At 42.6% G+C, this 22776-nt stretch overlaps 1 protein-coding gene across 6 annotated transcripts in view; it reads right to left on the reverse strand.

Moving 5' to 3' along the window:
- Window positions 1-22776, reverse strand: part of LOC311136001 (glycerophosphodiester phosphodiesterase domain-containing protein 5-like) — a 66219-nt gene that overhangs the window by 37008 nt on the left and 6435 nt on the right. For 4 of the 6 annotated variants that reach the window (XM_084170055.1, XM_084170054.1, XM_084170058.1 and 1 more), the window contains exon 2: window positions 13934-14111. In XM_084170055.1, coding sequence (XP_084026181.1) covers window positions 13934-14053 — 120 coding nt within the window. In that variant the 5' untranslated portion in view covers window positions 14054-14111. Of the gene's footprint in view, window positions 1-13933; window positions 14112-14237; window positions 14337-15865; window positions 15965-22776 lie in introns of those variants that run through there. The other 2 variants (XM_084170056.1, XM_084170057.1) reach the window with 2 other exon arrangements.

Consider the following 22776-nt stretch of genomic DNA (forward strand, 5'->3'; position numbering starts at 1 on the left):
GGGAGCTTCCTCAAGCAGCCATCTCTTTCCCGACAATCCCCTCTGTGCACGAACCCTTACATATGGTAATTAAACATTAAAACACCTGCGGCTTATAGTCCAGTGCGGCTTATATATGTACACATCATTCAATATCATTCAATTTAGCTGCTGCGGCTTATACTCCGGTGCGCCTTATAGTGCGGAAAATACGGTAAACATAAAGATGTAGAAGGAAGTAATAGCACAAGGTGAATGTGAAAGTTGTGTGATTGTGAGATATGATATATTAAGCATAAGATTGAAATTTGGTAGGGTTAAAATTAGGATATTAGGGTAATAAGAGTGAAAGAGGTGCTATTCTATATGTATGGGAAGCGGCAAGACTATAGAGCCTATTGAGACCATAGCATTTATGACTATACAAACTATTGATACTATGGATGCTGAGGGACTGTAGATGCTGAGGGACTATAGATGCTGTAGGGACCATAGATGCTATAACTATAGGGACTATGGATGCTATTGGGACTATGGATGCTCAGGGACTACAGATGCTCAGGGACCATGGATACTGTAGAGACTATGGCGGCTGTAGAGACTATAGAGAAACCGTTGAAGATACATATGACGTGGAAGAAGGCTAGAGCTAGTCTTAGAGAGAAGACTAGAGCGAGGTCAAGTAACGGTGCCATGCCCTGCTGAAGGCTATCTGTAGGCATTTATAAGAGAAACGTCTATGTGGTCTGCAGCCACAGGTAGAGAATAGCATAAAGTGTACTACGTGCTATTCTATATGTATAGTGAAGATACATATGGTGCATAGGAAGTAACGACAGAGAATCATTGAAGAAGGACATGGGATAATAAGGGAGATTACAGTGTGTCTGGGAATAGTACTGAAAGAATGTGGATGTGAAAGTTGTGTATGGTTGTGTGAGTATGGAAAGGATGTGTTAAGCTGATTGAAATTTGGATTGAAATGTGGATGTTAAACTGATTGAAATGTGGATAACAACATTGAAATATGGATACAAAGATATGTCATTTTAAGCTGATTGAAATCCTGATAATAAATTGATTGAAATTATTACTATTAAGATTGAAATTTGGATAATAAGATTGATTTAAATTTGGATATTAAGATGATTGAAATATGGATAATAAGCTGATTGAAAATTGGATAATAAGAGATTGAAATTCAGTTATAATGTACTGAGTGAATGAGAGCTGTCAGGAGACTAGCTCCAGTTCTCTGTGAGAGACTTTTTCCATCTATAACGTTATTGTCACGATCGTTTACGGACGAGAAGGACCAAGGCGCAGCGTGATATGCATTCATATTTATTGACGACTAAACACACGACAAAACAACAAACGAAACATGAAGTCCAAGGTAACACACAAACATACCTTACACGGAACAAGATCCCACACCCCACTAGTGCCAACAGGCTACCTAAGTATGGTCCCCAATCAGAGACAACGAGCTACAGCTGCCTCTGATTGGGAACCACCCTGGCCAACATAGATCTAAACGATCTAGAAACTAACATAGACAATCAACATAGAAATAAACACAACACAGAAACTACACACCCTGGCTCAACATTTAAGAGTCCCCAGAGCCAGGGCGTGACAGTACCCCCCCCCAAAGGTGCGGACTCCGACCGCGCAACCTAAACATAACAGGGTAGGGGCCGGGTGGGCATTCCGCCTCGGAGGCGGATCCGGCTCCGGGTATGACCACCACTTACTCTCCACCTCCCCGTTGCGCCCCTGGTCTGGTCTGGACCTTGGCGCGCTGCCTCCTCTCTCCTTCCTCCCACGAAGTACCACGCCCTGTCTGGACCCTGGTGTGGGAGACCCCGAACCTGGAGAGGGGCTGATGTCTGGGTCTGGACTGGAACCGCTGACTGGAGCTGGACCCGACGACGGTGGATCGAACTGCTCTGGCTCCGGGGTGGAGCCGCTGACCGGAACTGGATCAGGCACCGGTGGAGCGGACTGCTCTGGCTCCGGAGTGGAGCCGCTGACCGGAGCTGGACTGGACCCCGGTGGAGCGGATTGCTCTGGCTCCGGAGTGGAGCAGCTGACCGGTGCCGGACCAGGCACCGGTGGAACAGGCACGGGCCGTGCCGGACTGGACACACGCACCACTGGCTTGGTGCGGGGAGCAGGAACGGGCCGGACTGGGCTGACAACGCGCACCCCTGGCTTGGTGCGGGGAGCAGGAATGGGCCAGACTGGGCTGACGACGCGCACCACTGGCCTGGTGCGGGGAGCAGGAACGGGCCGGACTGGGCTGACAACGCGCACCACTGGCTTGGTGCGGGGAGCAGGAACGGGTCGTACCGGACTGGCGACGCGCACCACTGGCCTGGTGCGGGGAGCAGGAACAGGCCGGGCCGGGCTGGAGATGCGCACCACTGGCTTGGTGCGAGGGACAGGAACAGGTCGGACCGGGCTGGCGACGCACACCACTGGCTTGGTGCACGGGGCAGGAACAGGCCAGGCTGGCGACGCGCACCACTGACTTGGTGCGAGGGCAGGAACAGGCCGGACCGGGCTGGCGATGCGCACCACTGGCTTGATGCGAGGAGCAGGAACGGGCCGAACCATACTGGGAACACCCACCACTGGCTTAATGCAGGAATCAGGAACGGGCCGGACCAGACTGGCGACACGCACCACTCGATTGGTGCGAGGAGCGGGACTGGGTTCCTTCATTAACCCCCGCTCCTTCTGCTGCCTAACCAGCTCCTCTCGCCGTGCCTCTACACTTTCCTTCTGCTCCCTCTGAACCAATGACCCCCTTAATCTGGCGGCCTCCTCTGCTAAACGGCTGAACCGCTCTATCGCGGCCTCCTGCTGCCTCGTCGTCCACGGCGTGAGCCCCCCCCTAAAAATGTTTTGGGCTTGTCTCTCCCCCGTGATCATGGCCTCCATCCCTCTTGCCAGACTCTCTCTCATCTCCTCCCAAGTCCATCCTCTCTCCTCGTCACGCTGCTTGATCCAGGATTGGTGGGATCTTCTGTCACGGTCGTTTACGGACGAGAAGGACCAAGGCGCAGCGTGATATGCATTCATATTTATTGACGACTAAACACACGACAAAACAACAAACGAAACGTGAAGTCCAAGGTAACACACAAACATACCTTACACGGAACAAGATCCCACACCCCACTAGTGCCAACAGGCTACCTAAGTATGGTCCCCAATCAGAGACAACGAGCTACAGCTGCCTCTGAATGGGAACCACCCTGGCCAACATAGATCTAAACGATCTAGAAACTAACATAGACAATCAACATAGAAATAAACACAACACAGAAACTACACACCCTGGCTCAACATTTAAGAGTCCCCAGAGCCAGGGCGTGACAGTTATCTAGGCGTTCCGTCCACCACCACCCATTGTAGTCTGGGACTACTAATAATAGCATGTGGTGTTATTGAACACAGTGTTGTTTTATATGTATAGGTAGCGGTCTATAGGAATTTCTGAATTGTCTATGTGGTCTGGGACCACTGTCTCTGGGAGGCTAGAACTGTTGAAGATACATATGGTACATATATGCACATGGATTGGTGTGGGTGTGAATACCTAGGTATAGTTACAGTGCTGTGAAAAAGTATTTGCCCCCTTTCTAATTTTCTCTACTTTTGCATATTTGTGATACTGAATGTTATCAGATCTTCAACCAAAACCTAATATTAGATAAAGGGAACATAAGTGAACAAATAACACAACAATTACATATTTACTTCATTTATTTCATAAACCAAGTTATGCAACACACAATTCCCCTGTGTGAAAAAGTAATTGCCCCCTTACACTCAATAACTGGTTGTGCCACCTTTAGCTGCAATGACTCCAACCAAATGCTTCCTGTAGTTGTTGTCAGTCTCTCACGTCGCTGTGGAGGAATTTTGGCCAACTCTTCCATGCAGAACTGCTTTAACTCAGTGACGTGTGGGTTTTCAAGCATGAACTGCTATTGACCAAATACTTATTTTCCACCATAATTTGCAAATAAATTCATTAAAAATCCTACAATGTGATTTTATGATTTTTTTTTCCTCATTTTGTCTGTCATAGTTGACGTGTACCTATGGGAGGAAGGAGAGGGGAAGCAGCGCGCCGAGGTCCAGACCAGACCAGGGGCGCAACAGGGAGGCGGAGAGTAAGTGATCGTCACGCCCTAGGCGGATCCGCCTCCGAGGCGGAATGCCCACCCGGCCCCTACCCTGTAATGTTTATGTTGTGCGGTCGGAGTCCGCACCTTTGGGGGGGGGGGGGGGGGGTACTGTCACGCCCTGACTCTGGGGACTCGTATTTGTTGAGTCAGGGTGTGTATTTTCTGTGTGGTATGTTCTATGTTGTATTTTCTAGGTTTAGATCTAGATCGTCTAGATCTATGTTGGCCGGTGTGGTTCCCAATCAGAGGCAGCTGTCGCTCGTTGTCTCTGATTGGGGTCCATACTTAGGTAGCCTATTGGCACTAGTGGGTTGTGGGATCTTGTTCCAGTTAAGGTATGTTGTGTTGTGCTGCCTTGGACTTCACGTTTCGTTTTGTTTGTTGTTTTGTCGTTGTGTTTAATATTTAATAAACATGTATGCATATCACGCTGTGCCTTGGTCTGACCCGTCAATCAACGAACGTGACAGAAAGGCTTCCTGAGGCAGGTGCCTTCGGAGAGCAGTTAAAAGTACCTGGATCCAGCTGTTAAGGGACCTCCCAAATTAAGCAAGGCAATGGCCATTTTGTTTGTGTTTACCCTATGATTTTTGCCACACACACGCCAGCACCCACACACAACCCACCTGTTAATGAATATTTGTAAGTGAAGTTTTATTTTTGTTTTAGTGGGCTTTTCACTTGAAGTTTCTATTGTCAGAGTTTTGGGTGCACACATGTAAATTCTCTTGATTAGAAGAAATGTACTGAAAAAGCCAATGTAAACCTGATACACAAAATGTTTGAAATATCTTTAAATATTGTCTGAGGTACAGGAAAACAAACACTTACTTAATAGGGCTGACTGACCTCTGACCTCTGTTCTGACTTCCTGGTTAGGTCTGATCACCCTCACTAGGAAATGTAAATGTATGCACTCACTAACTGTAAGTCGCTCTGGATAAGAGCGTCTGCTAAATGACTAAAATGTAAAATGTAGGAAGACTGGAGACATTGGGTGACATTTAAATGGGCTATGTAAACACTAATAATTAGAAGAAGTTTATAATTTATCAATAGTCCTATGTGTGATTCGGACCACGAGAAGGACAGCGAGTGCTGCCCCTGGAGGGACACCTGTCTCTAGTATATTTTATCATTACCTTATGGGATACAATACTTTCCTTATGGAGTTATCAAGAGTTGTAATTCAAATTTGATGTGTTATTCTAATTTGTTTATTTTTGATTTAACAGGCAGTGTTGTTGTTGTTTTTGGACGCAAATCCCCTGGGGCCCTTTGGTAAATATGCAAATAAATGTTCTGCCTGCAAAAGGAAAAATATATGTTGGTTATGGTTGACAGTTACTCCTAATGGATTGAAGCTTTCCCCACATCAAGTGATATGTGTATTGCTGTTGTTGTTTTCTTTTCTTTTCCTTGTTTTTGTCTCGCTTCAATTACAAATCTCACCAGATTGGGTCTGCTGGATGGTCGGGATTTCTCCCTAAGTATTAGCCCTCTAACTCCCTGACCTGTAACTCTGCAGTGAGATCGCCAAGATGATAGGGGAGTATAAGCCAATTTGGGGCACAAAAAAAAAATGGTTTCAACTGTGTGTTGTTATTGTCTTTGACATTTGTTTTAGAATATTGGTGGTAGTAATAATTTGTCATACAGTAAATAATTTGTCTGGATTTCCTGAATCGGGTAGTAGTAATACTTTGTCATACAGTAAATAATGTGTCTGGATTTCCTGAATCAGAAATGCCCTAAACTAAACTGTTGTTCTGGTCTGTCCTCTCTCGACGTTATGGCGAAGGTGACCACAGATGGTGTCTAGATGCATGGAAGATAATTTGGCCGAGGACAGTGTGAACCTCACCCCCTCTAACCGGCTGAAATAATGGCGAAAATGGCGTTCAGGATGGTCCTTCACCACTTCTACTGTGAGACCAGAGTCCGAGCCAGCAACCTGTACACAGCATCCAGTCGAAGCTATCAACTGCCAATTCTCTCATGCCTTTTCTCTCAGGAGTGTGACATGAGTCCACATGGAGTGAGCATGGAGATAGATCCCATCCAAACTTCTCTCATGCTGCTGGTGTACTGGTAGGAAAATGGACAGGACATAGTGGACTGTAAAGGACAGTGGCGGCTCAGGTGAGAGACATTATCAAGGGCCATCCATTTTGAACATGTGGCATTAAAAAGATGAACTGAAACACTATCTGAGGAAGAACATGAAGAAACGCCAGAAGGATCAGTGCCGGGACAGAGGGGGGTGGTCAACCATGCCCGGAATTGATTTAGGCTTATCCAAAATTGTTTATTTGGGGTATCAAGTTGATTGTGGAGGTCGGCACACTGCTAAATTTATAGTAAATTAGACTAAGAATGCATTGAGATACCAATCTGTCATTTCCACAAGTGATGAATATACTGTATGTCAATGTAAATGTACATTCTGCCAGTATCGGTGTGTGCTAAGTTGAGGGTCTTAAATTAAAGTGATAGAACCAACGTGAAGCACTAAGGACTGTCATTCTAAATTTGGGTTGGATAATTTATCAATAGTTATAATTATGATTTGGAAAGGCTTCTAGAGACAGAGCTGTGCCCTAAAATGTGAGGAGAGCCACTAGATTTGTATCTTGGGCTAACCATGCCCCAATCTCATTCTTATCAAGGTTGGTGTGAAACTGTTATAACGTGTTCTCTTTCTCTTCCCTGTAAAATGTTATTAACATGTTGTAAGGTGATCTGTGCCTCTCTGGCTGATAAGATTTCAGCAGCTATAATGTTTTCTGCTCCTCCAGAGGATGGTGAAACTAATGAGCTGCCAACTCTGGATGAGCTCCCATTTCACCCTGTAGATACGGACGATGAGTAGTGATTGAAGGTTGTTTTTGTTTAACAAGTTGAGGGTAAGGTCATCTAAACCCTTAACCTGTTTACATTATGTGGAACACTGAGCTGATGAGCCAGCACCAACCTTTTGAAGGTCTTATCAGAATTGTTAAACAACAGGGTGTTGATTTCCCTTATTTTAATAGGAGTATAGAATATTTTGATATAGAAGCTAAAATCTAAATGCTTACATTAAAATGTAATGATTATTATCACACAAGTGATAAGAGGATGGAATGTGATGGACATTTTAATGTAGGTGCTATTCTATTCTATACATTTCTATGTTCTATGTTTGTGCTTTTCTATAAACCAATTTCTGTGTTCATGCAAGTGACTGACTGAACGAATCCTCACTATCAGTAGCTGCAATTTGGCAGTACACCCAGACCTTTGTTTTGAGAACAAAATATATCTCAGTTTCAAGGTCTCAGCTTAGAGAGAAGAAGCCTTGTGAGGTATTAAGTCGCTCTGGATAAGTGCGTCTGCTAAATGACTAAAATGTAATGTAAATGTATTGGTCTGTCACATGTTATGAACCATTATAACAGTCACATGAATGGAACAAAAAGGTAATGATGAATTATTTATGCTAAATCATGCAAATATAACTTGTCTGTGTATAGCCGTATATAAGACAACAGCTGGGACCGTCTCAACAGAGCTCCTGATTGACATGTGAACCTCTCCAGCGCGCTGATAATAAAGGATGATTCATTTAAGATTGACTTTGAGTGTCCGTGGTGGTAATTTCCACGACATGGTGGTGAATTTCCACGACAGACCTAATTAGACTCTTAAGGGAACGTTCTCTAAAGTTTTGGGAACATTTGTTGTTAGCTGGGTCCTCACCAACTGCACCATGCAGCCAATTTCTGGTCAGTGGAAGGCACTATTTGTCTGTCCAATCATTAGGGTGTTTTTGGTTGACTTTCGCGAACGTGACCAAAGATGTGACTGAAACATTAACCAACTTTACAGCGATTCTAAAGCTTCAGACAGAACGGGGGATACAAATGAAAGTGACATTTGAGACCTCTCTCTAACCAATTAATTGTTTTCAGTTTGTAAGTGTGTGATATGGGGGTTAAGAAAAGTTTATTTAAACATTTATAAAGAAAAACTTAATAAACAATAGCGGCTATGTTGACACTGCCATGTTGATCTGAGCCTTGCTGTTGGAAAACCACTACAGTTTCCGACTTTTGGCTGTAACAGATTCATCTCCCCCGACTACACTCATCGACTTCCGTACAGTTGGCTTTGTTAGCCTTACTACTCGAACACACCGAATGAGATTAACATTATGCAAGACTCTCACACAGTCACACAGAGTATCTGCGCATGTGCACGGGTGCGCTTCACGCTGTTACAACCGGGTAGCTACGGGACCAAAACCGCTGAGAAGTTTAGCTTCGCCCTACAACGCTCCTGGTTGTGGTGGAAATTGACACACTACTACTGTTTACTTCATGAATCTACAACATCTCACTGAGTGTACCTTTAAACCTAAACTAACCTATGAACCTGACCAAGGCCTCAGAGTTCCGGTCTAGAAGCACGCTTTCCACTGTACCCAGAGGACTTTTTCGGTATTGCCATAGAGTAGTCAACACTGAAAATTGCAAATAAGACACTTTAGTCATCACCTTAAATTATTCAAGTAATTGTCTTAGATACCGCCAAAGATATTAACATTTATACTGAACAAAATTATAAACGCAACATGCAAAGTGTTGGTCTCATGTTTCATGAGCTGAAATAAATTATCCCAGAATCTTTCTATAGGCACAAAAAGCGTATTTCTCTCAAATTATGTGCACAAATTTGTTTACATCCCTGTTAGTGAACATTTCTCCTTTACCAAGACCTGACAGGTGTGGCATATCAAGAAGATGATTAAACAGCATGATCATTACACAGATGCACCTTGTGCTGGGGAATATAAAAGGCCACTCTAAAATGTGCAGTTTTGTCACACAACACAATGCCACAGATGTCTAAAGTTTTGAGGTAGCGTGCAACTGGCATGCTGACTGCAGGAATGTCAACCAAAGCTGTTGCCAGAGAATGTAATGTTAATTTCTATACCATAAGCTGCCTCCAATGTCGCTTCAGATAATTTGGCAGTACGTCCAACAAGCCTCACAACCGCAGACCACATGTAACCACGCCAGCCCAGGACCTCCACATCCGGCTTCTTCACCTGCGGGATCATCTGAGACCAGCCACCCGGACAGCTGATGAAACTGAGGAGTATTTATGTCTGTAATAAAGCCCTTTTGTGGGGAAAAACTCATTCTGATTGGCTGGGCCTGGCTCCCCAGTGGGTGGGCCTGGCTCCCAAGTGGGTGGGCTTATGCCCTCCCAGGCCCATCCATGGCTGTTCTCCTGCCTAGTCATGTGAATTCCATAGATTAGGGCCTAATTTATTTATTTCAATTGACTGATTTCCTTATATGAACTGTAACTCTGTAAAATCATTGAGATTGTTGCATGTTGCGTTTATATTTTTGTTAAATGTCTGCCATGCTTCTGGAGTGATGTGATGACGTCGTCACTGCTCGTGCTTGCTCCAGTACGCACTGAGTGCTAGTTATCGGCTCTATAAAGCAGATGGCAATCACCACGAAACGGGGTATGCGAACGTGAGTAGATTACGTTTAAAACAACGGGTGTCTATCTTGGACTATAGCTCAATGGACCTGACCCATCACCTTGTGCATTACTGCCCCATAGTGGCAAGAAGTGATATCTCAAAAAACACCAAAACTATACAACACATAAATGTCTCCTAGCCTCCCACGCATAGGCTACTTTCTGTCCCTGACACTAAAACTGAAATCAAATAATATAAAAACTTAATAGAAATGTTTTTATAAAACTTAAACTAACTAAAAACGAGTAAATCAGATTTGAAAACTAACTGAAACTAAACTTCAAATAAAAATCTTAAAACTAATAGAAATATAAACTAATAGAAAAACACAAAACTATAATAACCTTGGTGTGTATGTGTGTGTGAGTGACTGCATTCTGCTTTGTAAATGGAGAGAGGTTAAGCAGGCGCGCAGCTGTGTGTTCATATTTTTCCTCTTGGTCAGCACTTCATTAATGCCCCGCTCACACATTCCCTAACTGGCCTAATTTATGGACAACCTACTGGGTCTTTGTAGTCCAATGACAAGTCAAGTACAGCAGGAGTGGCTCTAATACTCCAGTCTGCGTCACACACAGCTGGGAGTCTGGGTCAAAGCATTACATTAAAACACCCCATTGACTTCTACACTAAGCTTATGACTGCCAATGTCTGCCATAAAGCTAATACTTTACAATGAGCAGCAAAGTTTAATTACTCCTCACTGATACAGACCACAACTTACAGAACTTAGAATTTGAGTTGCATTTCATAACAAGACAATAACTTTATCTTGGAAAGTATTATTTTGAATCAACTGAATAATGTCTGTCTGTCTGTCTGTCTCTATGTATGTATGGAAAATTGTTCAATTATTCCTGAGGTGTGATCAGGTTTCAATGCAGGATGGGCAGAACTGCTAGCCATTTAAAAGGAGTTGAGCGTTATAGTAATAATAATATGCCATTTAGCAGACGCTTTTATCCAAAGCGACTTACAGTCATGCGTGCATACATTTTTGTGTATGGGTGGTCCCGGGGATCGAACCCACTACCCTGGCGTTACAAGCACCGTGCTCTACCAGCTGAGCTACAGAGGACCACATATACACACTGACCTCTAGACCAATGCACACTACTCACTCTACACTTTGCCACCCTCTCTGTAACATTTTACAGAGAGATGACAGGTATAACACAATATTAGTTGTTATAAGCATGTATGAACTATAATGTCTTATTATAAAGCTTATAATACTGTATGTTATTTCTCTCTATGAAGCCTAAGGTAGAGGTCATACAGGCAGGCTCTTGCCTTGCAGGCTGACTGATACTGTTGTGCTCCATCTCACAAGTGTCAGGTTACAGTATCTCAGTCAAGTTTCCTTTGTCACTGTTCTTTCCATGCAGGTGGTCCTGTATGTCTCCTGGCTTTGTTTTGCTTACAAACAAGCCGCTGCCGCTGCCATAATCTCACTAACAAATGTGTTGGAAAATCATCCATCACTCACACCCACCTGTGGTCTGAATAAGGCAGTTCTTCAATAAGCAGACTTCAGACTAAACTAACATATGGAATTGTTTTAACATGGACATACCATGGATCATTTAGCTATTTGATTTAGAATTGTAGGACCAAGGTAGGTATAAAATATATATATATATATATAAAATGATTTGATAAAATATAGAATTTGGCCTTTACTGCTATAGCCCATGAATGCATTGAATAACACATTCCTAAATAGCAAAATATACAGTCAAAATAGAAGTCATAAGGAATAAGGTTTTGACGAGTCTGTCCTATATCTAGGAGATATAAGAAAGCTCAGGAATATACACTGAACTAAAATATAAATGCAACATGTAAAGTGTTGGTCCCATGTTTGATGAGCTGAAATAAAAGATCCCAGAAATGTTCCGTATGCATAAGAATCTTATTTCAAAAAAATGATTGTGCACACATTTGTTTACATCCCTGTTAGTGAGCATTTCACCAAGATAATCCATCCACCTGACAGGTTTGGCATATCAAGAAGCTGATTAAACAGCATGATCATTGCACAGGTGCACCTTGTGCTGGGGACAATAAAAGGCCACTCTAAAATGTGCAGTTTTGTCACACAACACAATGCCACAGATGTCTCAAGTTTTGAGAGCGCATGCAATTGGAATGTCCACCAGAGCTGTTGCCAGAGAACTGAATGTTAATTTCTCTGCCATAAGCCGCCTCCAACTTCGTTTTAGAGAATTTGGCAGTAAGTCCAACTGGCCTCACAACAATACGACAACGTGTATGGCATTGTGTGGGCTAGCGGTTTGCTGATGTCAACGTTGTGAACAGAATGCCCCATGGTGGCGGTGGGGTTATGTTATGGGTAGGCATAAGCTATGGACAACGAACACAATTGCATTTTATCAATGGCAATTTGAATGCAGAGAGATACCATGATAAGATCCTGAGGCCCATTGTCGTGCCATTCATCCGCTGCCATCACCTCATGTTTCAGCATGATAATGCATGGCCCCATGTCGCAAGGATCTGTACACAATTCCTGGAAGCTAAAAATGTCCCAGTTCTTCCATGGCCTGCATACTCACCAGACATGTCACCCATTGAGCATGTTTGGGATGCTCTGGATCGACGTGTACGACAGTGTATTCCAGTTCCTGCCAATATCCAGCAACTTCGCACAGCCATTGAAAAGGAGTGGGACCACATTCCACAGGCCACAATCAACAGCCTGATCAACTCTATGCGAAGGAGATGCATGAGGCAAATAGTGGTCACACCAGATACTGACTGGTTTTATGATCCACGCCCCTACCTTATTTTTAAAGGTATCTGTGACCAACAGATGAGTATCCATAGATTAGGTTCTAATGAATTTATTTCAATTGACTGATTTCTTATATGAACTGTAGCTCAGTAAAATCTTAGAAATTGTTGCATGTTGCGTTTATATTATTGTTCAGTATATATAAATATATGTATTTTTTACACATATTTAACCCCTTTATTTGGGGCACAAAACTACTTCCAAACTTCCTGGTACTTGGAGAACACCATCTTGTTCGTGAGAGTCTCATCTTTCCATAGAGTGGTCATATTAGTTTGTAGGCCAAACCCGTTTGGACGCTACAGACGTTTTTGTGAGAAGACGATTTTCGGGATTTCTTCTGGTCGGTCAAACAGCACTGTAGCTCTGCCACTTTCCACCGTAGATGCGGAAGGCTAACATAGGCGGATGCAGTGCATTGAGACGCAGCCCATGCAAAAAATAGATATCTCTAGCTTAAACAGACAGATTTTTATGCCGATTTTGTTATTATGTTAATTAGATTGACGCAAAGCAGCCAGTCCATAAACATTCTAACGTCAGACGGTAACCAGTTTGTGGAAGATCATTCTGGTTTAAACATGTTGATTCCACTTAGGTACATTGGGCTAAATCAGGTATGCTGCAATAATGTTAATGACAGCCTAATAAACAGGCTAGCCCACTTTTTTCCTACATGCTGTACACACACACACAAACACACAGACACACCACACACACACGCATGCACGCACGCACACACGCACACACACATACATAAAATGTATGCTTATGAAGGTCTATCAATCCCTATTTTGGTAATTCATCATTACCATTGATGTTTTGCGGTCTCATGCTGCTCAGTAAATGTCAGATGAGGAGATCCAAAGTGTTTTCTATTGAGCTCAAAGCATAGTTAAACAGCATTAGCACAGATTCTCTGTTTGGGCCTCAATCCATGAGGGTAAATGGATATTATGGCTAACGGTCATTCAGTGCATCTACTGGTTATTAGTGATGGGGGAAAAAATCGATACAGTTACATATCACAATATTATTTTTTGACGATATTATATATTAAAAAATGTTTGCTACTGTAGGTAGCGTTAGCTAGTGCTAGTCGGCTGTACCTGCACCCAAAACTCTGGTATTTTACATCCTATAGCTTGTTCTCCATCTTCTTTTTAAATAGTGAGCCCTTTAATAATGTAATTTGACTGATTGAGGACTAGAGTGGTCTTCCTTAACAAGTCCAGGCATGTTGCCAGCAGGTGCATTTAAAGGTCAGGACAATCTAGCGCTAAGACATTCCACTGATTGGTATGACAAGAGAATATACAAATACACCCATCATTTGTCCACAACAGAACATCTTGTGACAATTGCAGAAGTCTTGTCTCTCACCTTGGAGCTGTCGTCATGGGAACGCTGGTAGCGTTTCCAGCGGCAGCCATAGATCCCTGTGAGGAAGGACAAACACAGCTGCTTCTCATAGACCTGCTGCAAGGGTTGGTGCTTCACCATGCTCCTTCAGCCTCGGCTCGCCACCGGTCCGCTAGCATCCCACACTGAACAGGGAAGCCTGCAGGGGAAGAAGACAGAAACAGCTTGAAGATAATTCAAAACTGGAGAGATCATATGGAGAGGATAAAGTAACTTAAAGGAAGATAGGCCTAAAATAAGTTGTCAGAGTGTTTGTGCAAAATACCATTTATTATATTCTCCAGTTACTCAATATGGTGACTGTCTTTCCAGTAACTGAACTCCATGGTGATCGTTGTGAGGAACAACAGGAACCCTATAAAACCTTAAAACATGCATAAATATTCTGTGCCTAAGTCATGTAAGTGGGGTAGTCGGATTGTGGATCAGTGGATTGGTTTCTCTCTCTTTACTAATCATGGTTACTCTACGACCCGAAGCCTCCAACCATCCTATGATTAATGAGTTCCTGGCAACCAAGCACACATCAGCACATTTCAGAATGGCCTGTTAAAAGAATAGCCTGCTCGAGAAAGAGGCCCAGTATGTTCAGCTCCCATTCGCCTCATGCTTCTTAAAATATTGGTTGTCTTGGTTGTGTTTAAAAATGTCCTCTTGGCAAAGATAGTTTTTTCATGCCCCTCTGGAGAACATGTAAACATTTCCTAAAATTTCTGGAGTCATTGTCCATAATTTGTTTTATTACTCTCTGGTTCAACATTTTCATATTGACAGTCATTTAAACAGCAGTATACAACATTACTGTAAACAATACCTTTGAAAGTGGCTCAATGCAACTACTTTAGTACGAATCAGACACAACCAAAGGGTCAATTGTCTAGAGTTGCAAAACAAGAGTCCATTTTGTGAACCATTGACCTTCAGTTCTCTTTCTAACTGCATTTGGACGCACAGCCAAAATAGCCTAGAAACCATAGACCAGAAGTATTAACCTGTAACCAGAGCACACCTCCAGAAGATAGTAGTTACAGTACACAAACAAACGCCACTGAAATATTTATGAGCTATAAACAAACAAGAAACTGGAGAGGTGCCCTGAAATAGCAGAGATGGTAGGTAAAACATACTCACATAAATTATTAACATAAAGCTGGATAAAGCAGCCTAGTTCCATAATAAAAGAGTGAACAATCAAGTTGCAGCCATCTCCTCAATTATTGTGATAAATTCTTATTACAATAAATTCTTAATGTTGTGTGACTGGGAAATGAAATCATACTATATATCCGTAGGACTGAACTACGTCATCCATCCTCTGGCAACTCTCTTGATACTGAGGACTAACACCATGTTTTAATGGACAAAATGACAAATCAACGTCCTTTCAATTCAACACATATCATGCCAAACCTAACCTCGGCACACAGAACCAAATCAGCTGAGGCTGTCATGAGAGACTACGCCTAACCACATGTGATGCACTTTCCAAAACGCAATAAAAGTAATAATTACATGTAAAACAGAACATGATTGCAATTTTGTTCCATTATCTCATCTATGTGGTGAAATATAACAGATCTCACAGCTGGAGATTATATGTGGCTGTCTAATACAGCTACAACTTATGTGTGACCATCTGGTTGTCTGGGAATCCTAATAATAAATTATTAACGCTTCAACAGTGATATCAATCACACAACTTATTAGTAATAAAGGCAGAGTAAATCCAATGTTGAGTTGTAACATCATTCAATATTTAAAAAACTACAGAGAAACTAAAATGTTAAGGCACAGGAAATGCACAGATCACCCAGCGACCACAAGGAGAGAGAGTAGAGGGATCTTTCTGACCAGCATCCTACTGACAGCTGACCCTTACCAACTGACTCTTACCTTAAACCTAATTCTAACCTAACCTTAATGCAAACCAATTTGGAAATTATATATCAGTTTGCACGTCAGCCACATCCCCTTCGTTTTTCCCGACCTCAAGCTGAAAATCAAGCCTACATGAGAACATACGGTATCAATCATTGCCAACAGCTACTTTTCCACTATCTCCTCCACTCTGTTGATTTATCAAATCAATGCTACCATGGCAACCTAAACGAGATAAGCACGGAAATATTGATTGGTATTTTTAATCACACCTGCGGACCGGGTGAGCAGACCGGGTGAGCATCAGTGTTCTCTTAGTGAATGGCTGTCAGATGAGGACATAGAACAGTGACAGGAGCCCATTTCCTGGGTAATCTTCCCAGACAAAGAGAGCAGTGAATTTCCCCCTGTTCCTTATCTCCTAACAGACAGACTGATTCTCAGAACAGAGAGATAGAGAGAGAGTGAGACTGAAAACGTGAGTGGCTGGCAGCTACAACTGTATTATCTGGTCTCCTCAGCTCAGCTGTGTTTGTGTAAAGCTACTGTACCAGGTCCACTGTTTCCATGACGCTGGAACGAGCTCCCTATCAACCTTTCACAGATCTAGCCTGGTCCAGGAATAGGGCTGATTCATCTCAAACAATAAGATTGATGCTTCATTAAGTAATGACCATATAAACCAGTGGAGGCTCTTCAGAGGAGGAAGGGGAGGAGCATCCTCAGTGAATTATATATTTTTTTTAATAGTGAAACATTAAAAAAAGTTTTCATTTTTATATAAAACTATACTAAATATATTCACGTCACCTAATAATTGACTAAAACACACTGTTTTGTAATGGTCTACAGTAGCCTCAACAACACTCTGTAGGGTAGCACCATGGTTTAGCCGGAGGACAGCTAGTTTCCGTCCTCCTCAGGGTACAATGACTTCAGTACAAAACCTAGGAGGCTCATGGTTCTCACCCCCTTCCATAGATTACACAGTAATTATGACAACTTCCGGAGGACGTCCTCCAACCTATCAGAGCTCTTGCAACATGAACTGACATGTTGTCCATCCAATCATAGGATCAGAGAATGAATCTAGTACTGAAAGCATAAACTACAGGTAGCTAGCACTGCAGTGCATAAAACATGGTGAGTAGTTAACTCAAAGAGAGAGAAAGACAATAGTTGAACAGTTTTTAACAAAAGTATCTATTTAAAAATGAAGGAGAAGCAAGAGAGAGAGAGAGAGAGATACGTATTCTTTTCAATTTCACTTAGCTAGCGAATGCAGCTAGCTAGTTTAGCCTACTCAAACACCCGGCAGAGAGTGATGCTATGTTAGCTAGCTGGCTATGGCTATCCAACACTGGAATTTTCAAAGTCAAGGTAAGCTTTTGGTTTTATTAATGTATTGCCACCAGGGCCCCACGGTGTAACAGCTAAACTGCTTGCTGACTGTAAACTGTACTGCATGATTGTAGCGGGTTTACTAACGCATTAGTTCTAGTAGCTAGCTATGTTGACTATGATTTAGCTAATATGGAGAAAACAATGTAGGCTGTGTGTAGCGGTTAGTGGTTATGATATGAAGGTTTGGCTTGGAAAGGTTTTTTCGCCTGGTCACAGACAGCTGAAGTGTTGTACACTGAAGTCCAAAAGCGAAGGGAAAAGGTAAGAGGAGGAGAGTGCGTAGATATGAGAAGGAATTATACAATGAGCAAAATGATGATGCTGTTTGTATGTGGCTGCTATGAAAGTGAACTGTGTTTGCGTATGATCAGGGGTGTATTCATTCCGCCGATTTTGTTGAAAAACATTTCTTAAACGGGAGAAAACGGAACAAAACGGGGATAAACATACAAAATACTGAACAAAAATATAAACGCAACATGCAACAATTTCAAAGATTTTACTGAGTTACAGTTTATATGAGGAAATCAGTCAATTGAAATGAATGCATTGGGCCCTAATCTATGGATTGCACATCACTGGGATAACAGATATGCATCTGTTGGTTACAGATACAGTGGGGAGAACAAGTATTTGATACACTGCCGATTTTGCAGGTTTTCCTACTTACAAAGCATGTAGAGGTCTGTAATTACAGAAAGAAAAAAAAAATCACATTGTATGATTTTTAAGTAAATAATTTGCATTTTATTGCATGACATAAGTATTTGATCACCTACCAACCAGTAAGAATTCCGGCTCTCACAGACCTGTTAGTTTTTCTTTAAGAACCCCTCCTGTTCTCCACTCATTACCTGTATTAACTGCACCTGTTTGAACTCGTTACCTGTATAAAAGACACCTGTCCACACACTCAATCAAACAGACTCCAACCTCTCCACAATGGCCAAGACCAGAGAGCTGTGTAAGGACATCAGGGATAAAATTGTAGACCTGCACAAGGCTGGGATGGGCTACAGGACAATAGGCAAGCAGCTTGGTGAGAAGGCAACAACTGTTGGCGCAATTATTAGAAAATGGAAGAAGTTCAAGATGACGGTCAATCACCCTCGGTCTGGGGCTCCATGTAAGATCTCACCTCGTGGGGCATCAATGATCATGAAGAAGGTGAGGGATCAGCCCAGAACTACACGGCAGGACCTGGTCAATGACCTGAAGAGAGCTGGGACCACAGTCTCAAAGAAAACCATTAGTAACACACTACGCCGTCATGGATTAAAATCCTGCAGCGCACGCAAGGTCCCCCTGCTCAAGCCAGCGCATGTCCAGGCCCATCTGAAGTTTGCCAATGACCTTCTGGATGATCCAGAGGAGGAATGGGAGAAAGTAATGTGGTCTGATGAGACAAAAATATAGCTTTTTGGTCTAAACTCCACTCGCCGTGTTTGGAGGAAGAAGAAGGATGAGTACCACCCCAAGAGCACCATCCCAACCATGAAGCATGGAGGTGGAAACATCATTCTTTGGGGATGCTTTTCTGCAAAGGGGACAGGACGACTGCACCGTATTGAGGGGAGGATGGATGGGGCCATGTATCGCGAGATCTTGGCCAACAACTTCCTTCCCTCAGTAAGAGCATTGAAGATGGGTCGTGGCTGGGTCTTCCAGCATGACAACGACCCGAAACACACAGCCAGGGCAACTAAGGAGTGGCTCCGTAAGAAGCATATCAAGGTCCTGGAGTGGCCTAGCCAGTCTCCAGACCTGAACCCAATAGAAAATCTTTGGAGGGAGCTGAAAGTCCGTATTGCCCAGCGACAGCCCCGAAACCTGAAGGATCTGGAGAAGGTCTGTATGGAGGAGTGGGCCAAAATCCCTGCTGCAGTGTGTGCAAACATGGTCAAGACCTACAGGAAACGTATGATCTCTGTAATTGCAAACAAAGGTTTCTGTACCAAATATTAAGTTCTGCTTTTCTGATGTATCAAATACTTATGTCATGCAATAAAATGCAAATTAATTACTTTAAAATCATACAATGTGATTTTCTGGATTTTTGTTTTCGATTCCGTCTCTCACAGTTGAAGTGTACCTATGATAAAAATTACAGACCTCTACATGCTTTGTAAGTAGGAAAACCTGCAAAATCGGCAGTGTATAAAATACTTGTTCTCCCCACTGTACCTTTAAAAAAATGGGCCTCACAATGGGCCTCAAGATTTTTGTCCATTCATTGGCAATCGATAAAATGCAATTGTGTTCGTTGTCCGAAGCTTATGCCTGCCCATACCATAACCCCACCACAACCATGGGGCACTCTGTTCACAATGTTGACATCAGCAAACCGCTCGCCCACACGATGCCATACACATGGTCTGAGGTTGTGAGGCCAGTTGGACGTACTGCGAAATTCTCTAAAACGATGTTGGAGGCGGCTTATGTTAGAAAAATTAACAATCAATTATCTGCCAACAGCTCTGGTGGACATTCCTGCAGTCATCATGCCAATTGCATGCTCCCACAAAACTTGAGACATCTGTGACATTGTGTTGTGTGACAAAAATGCATATTTTAGAGTGGCCTTTTATTGTCCCCAGCACAAGGTGCACCTGTGTAATTATCATGATGTTTAATCAGCTTCTTGATATGCCACACCTGTCAGGTGGATTGATTATCTTGGCAAAGGAGAAATGCTCACTAACAGGTAAGTAAACAAATTTGTGCACAACATTTGAGAGAAATAAGCTTTTTTTGCGTATGGAACATTTCTGGGGTATTTTATTTCAGCAAACGAAACATGGGACCAACACTTCACATGTTGCGTTTATATTTTTGTACAGTATACAGTTGAAGTCAGAAGTTTACATACACTTAGGTTGGAGTCATTAAACTCGTTTTTCAACCACTCCACACATTTCTTGTTAACAAACTATAGTTTTGGCAAGTCGGTTAGGACATCTACTTTGTGCATGATGCAAGTAATTTTTCCAACAATTGTTTACAGACAGATTATTTCACTTATAATTCACTGTATCACAATTCCAGTGGGTCAGAAGTTTACATACACTAAGTTGACTGTGCCTTTAAACAGCTTGGAAAATTCCAGAAAATGATGTCATGGCTTTAGAAGCTTCTGATAGGCTAATTGACATCATTTGAGTTAATTGGAGGTGTACCTGTGGATGTATTTCAAGGCCTACCTTCAAACTCAGTGCCTCTTTGCTTGACATCATGGGAAAATCAAAATAAATCAGCCAAGAACTCAGAAAAAAAATTGTAGACCTCCACAAGTCTGGTTCATCCTGGGGAACAATTTCCAAATGCCTGAAGGTACCACATTCATCTGTACAAACAATAGTACGCAAGTATAAACACCATGGGACCATGCAGCCGTCATACCGCTCAGGAAGGAGACGCGTTCTGTCTCCTAGAGATGAACGTACTTTGGTGCAAAAAGTGCAAATCAATCCCAGAACAACAGCAAAGGACCAATGCTGGAGGAAACAGGTACAAAAGTATCTATATCCACAGTAAAACGAGTCCTATATCGACATAACCTGAAAGGCCGCTCAGCAAGGAAGAAGCCACTGCTCCAAAACCGCCATAAAAAAGCCAGACCACGGTTTGCAACTGCACATGGGGACAAAGATCGTACTTTTTGGAGAAATTTCCTCTGGTCTGATGAAACAAAAATAGAACTGTTTGGCCATAATGGCCATCATTATGTTTGGAGGAAAAAGGGGGTGCTTGCAAGCCGAAGAACACCATCCCAACCGTGAAGCACGGGGGTGGCAGCATCATGCTGTGGGGGTGCTTTGCTGCAGGAGGGACTGGTGCACTACACAAAATAGATGGCATCATGAGGAAGGAAACTTATGTGGATATATTGAAGCAACATCTCAAGACATCAGTCAGGAAGTTAAAGCTTGGTCGCAAACGGGTCTTCCAAATGGACAATGACCCCAAGCATACTTCCAAAGTTGTGGCAAAGTGGCTTAAGGACAACAAAGTCAAGGTATTGGAGTCGCCATCACAAAGCCCTGACCTCAATCCTATAGAAAATCTGTGGGCAGAACTGAAAAAGCGTGTGCGAGCAAGGAGGCCTACAAACCTGACTCAGTTACACCAACTCTGTGAGGAGGAATGGGCCAAAATTCACCCAACTTACTGTGGGAAGCTTGTAGAAGGCTACCCAAAACGTTTGACCCAAGTTAAACAATTTAAAGGCAATGCTACCAAATACTAATTGAGTGTATGTAAACTTCTGACCCACTGGGAATGTGATGAAAGAAATAAAAGCTGAAATAAATCACTCTACTATTATTCTGACATTTCACATTCTTAAAATAAAGTGGTGATCCTAACTGACCTAAAACAGGGAATGTTTACTAGGATTAAATGTCAGGAATTGTGAAAAATGTTTAAATGTATTTGGCTAAGGTGTATGTAAACTTCCGACTTCAACTGTACATGACCAAAGGTATGTGGACACCTTCTCGTCGAACATCTCATTCCAAAATCATGGGCATTAATATGGAGTTGGTCCCCCCCTTTGCTGCTATAACGGCCTCCACTCTTCTGGGAAGGCTTTCCACTAGATGTTGGAACATTGCTGCGGGGACTTGCTTCCGTTCAGCCACAAGAGCATTAGTGAGGTTGGTCAATGATGTTGGGCGATTAGGCCTGGCTCACAGTTGGCATTACAATTAATCCCAATGGTGTTCGATGGGGTTAAAGTCAGGGCTCTGTGCAGGCCAGTCAAGTTCTTCCACACCGATCTCAACAAACTATTTCTGTATGGACCTCGCTTTGTGCATTAGGGCAATATCATGCTGAAACAGGAAAGGTTCTTCCACAAACTGTTGCTACAAAATTGGAAGCACAGAATCGTCTATAATGTCATTGTATGCTGTAGCGTTAAGATTTCCCTTTACTGAAACTAAGGGGCCTAGCCCGAACCATGAAAAACAGCACCAGACCTTTCTTCCTCTTCCACCATCTTTACAGTTGGCACTATGCATTTGGGCAGGTAGCATTCTCCTCTTATTCACCTGTCAGCAATGGCTGTCGCTGAAATAGCCGAATCCACTAATTTGAAGGGGTGTCCACATACTTTTGTATATACAGTGCATTCGGAAAGTATTCAGACCCCTTCACTTTTTGTTACGTTACAGACTTATTCTAAAATGGATTACATTTTTTTAAATCCTCATCAATCTACACCAGTGGTGTAAAAATACTATAAAGTACTACTTAAGTAGTTTTTGGGGGTATCTGTACTTTACTTTACTTTACTTTACTATTTATATTTTTGACAACTTTTACTTTTATTTCACTACATTCCTAATGAAAATAATGTACTCCATACATTATAACCTGACACCCAAAAGTACTCGTTATATTTTGAATAGCTAGCAGGACAGGAAAATTGTTAAATTCACTCACTTGTCAAGAGAACATCCCTGGTCATCCCTATTGCCTCTGATCTGGCGGACTCAATAAACACAAACGCTTCGTTTGTA

The sequence above is a fragment of the Coregonus lavaretus genome (genome assembly GCF_964263955.1).
Source record: "Coregonus lavaretus genome assembly, chromosome: 10".
Classification (NCBI taxonomy): Eukaryota; Metazoa; Chordata; class Actinopteri; order Salmoniformes; family Salmonidae; genus Coregonus; species Coregonus lavaretus.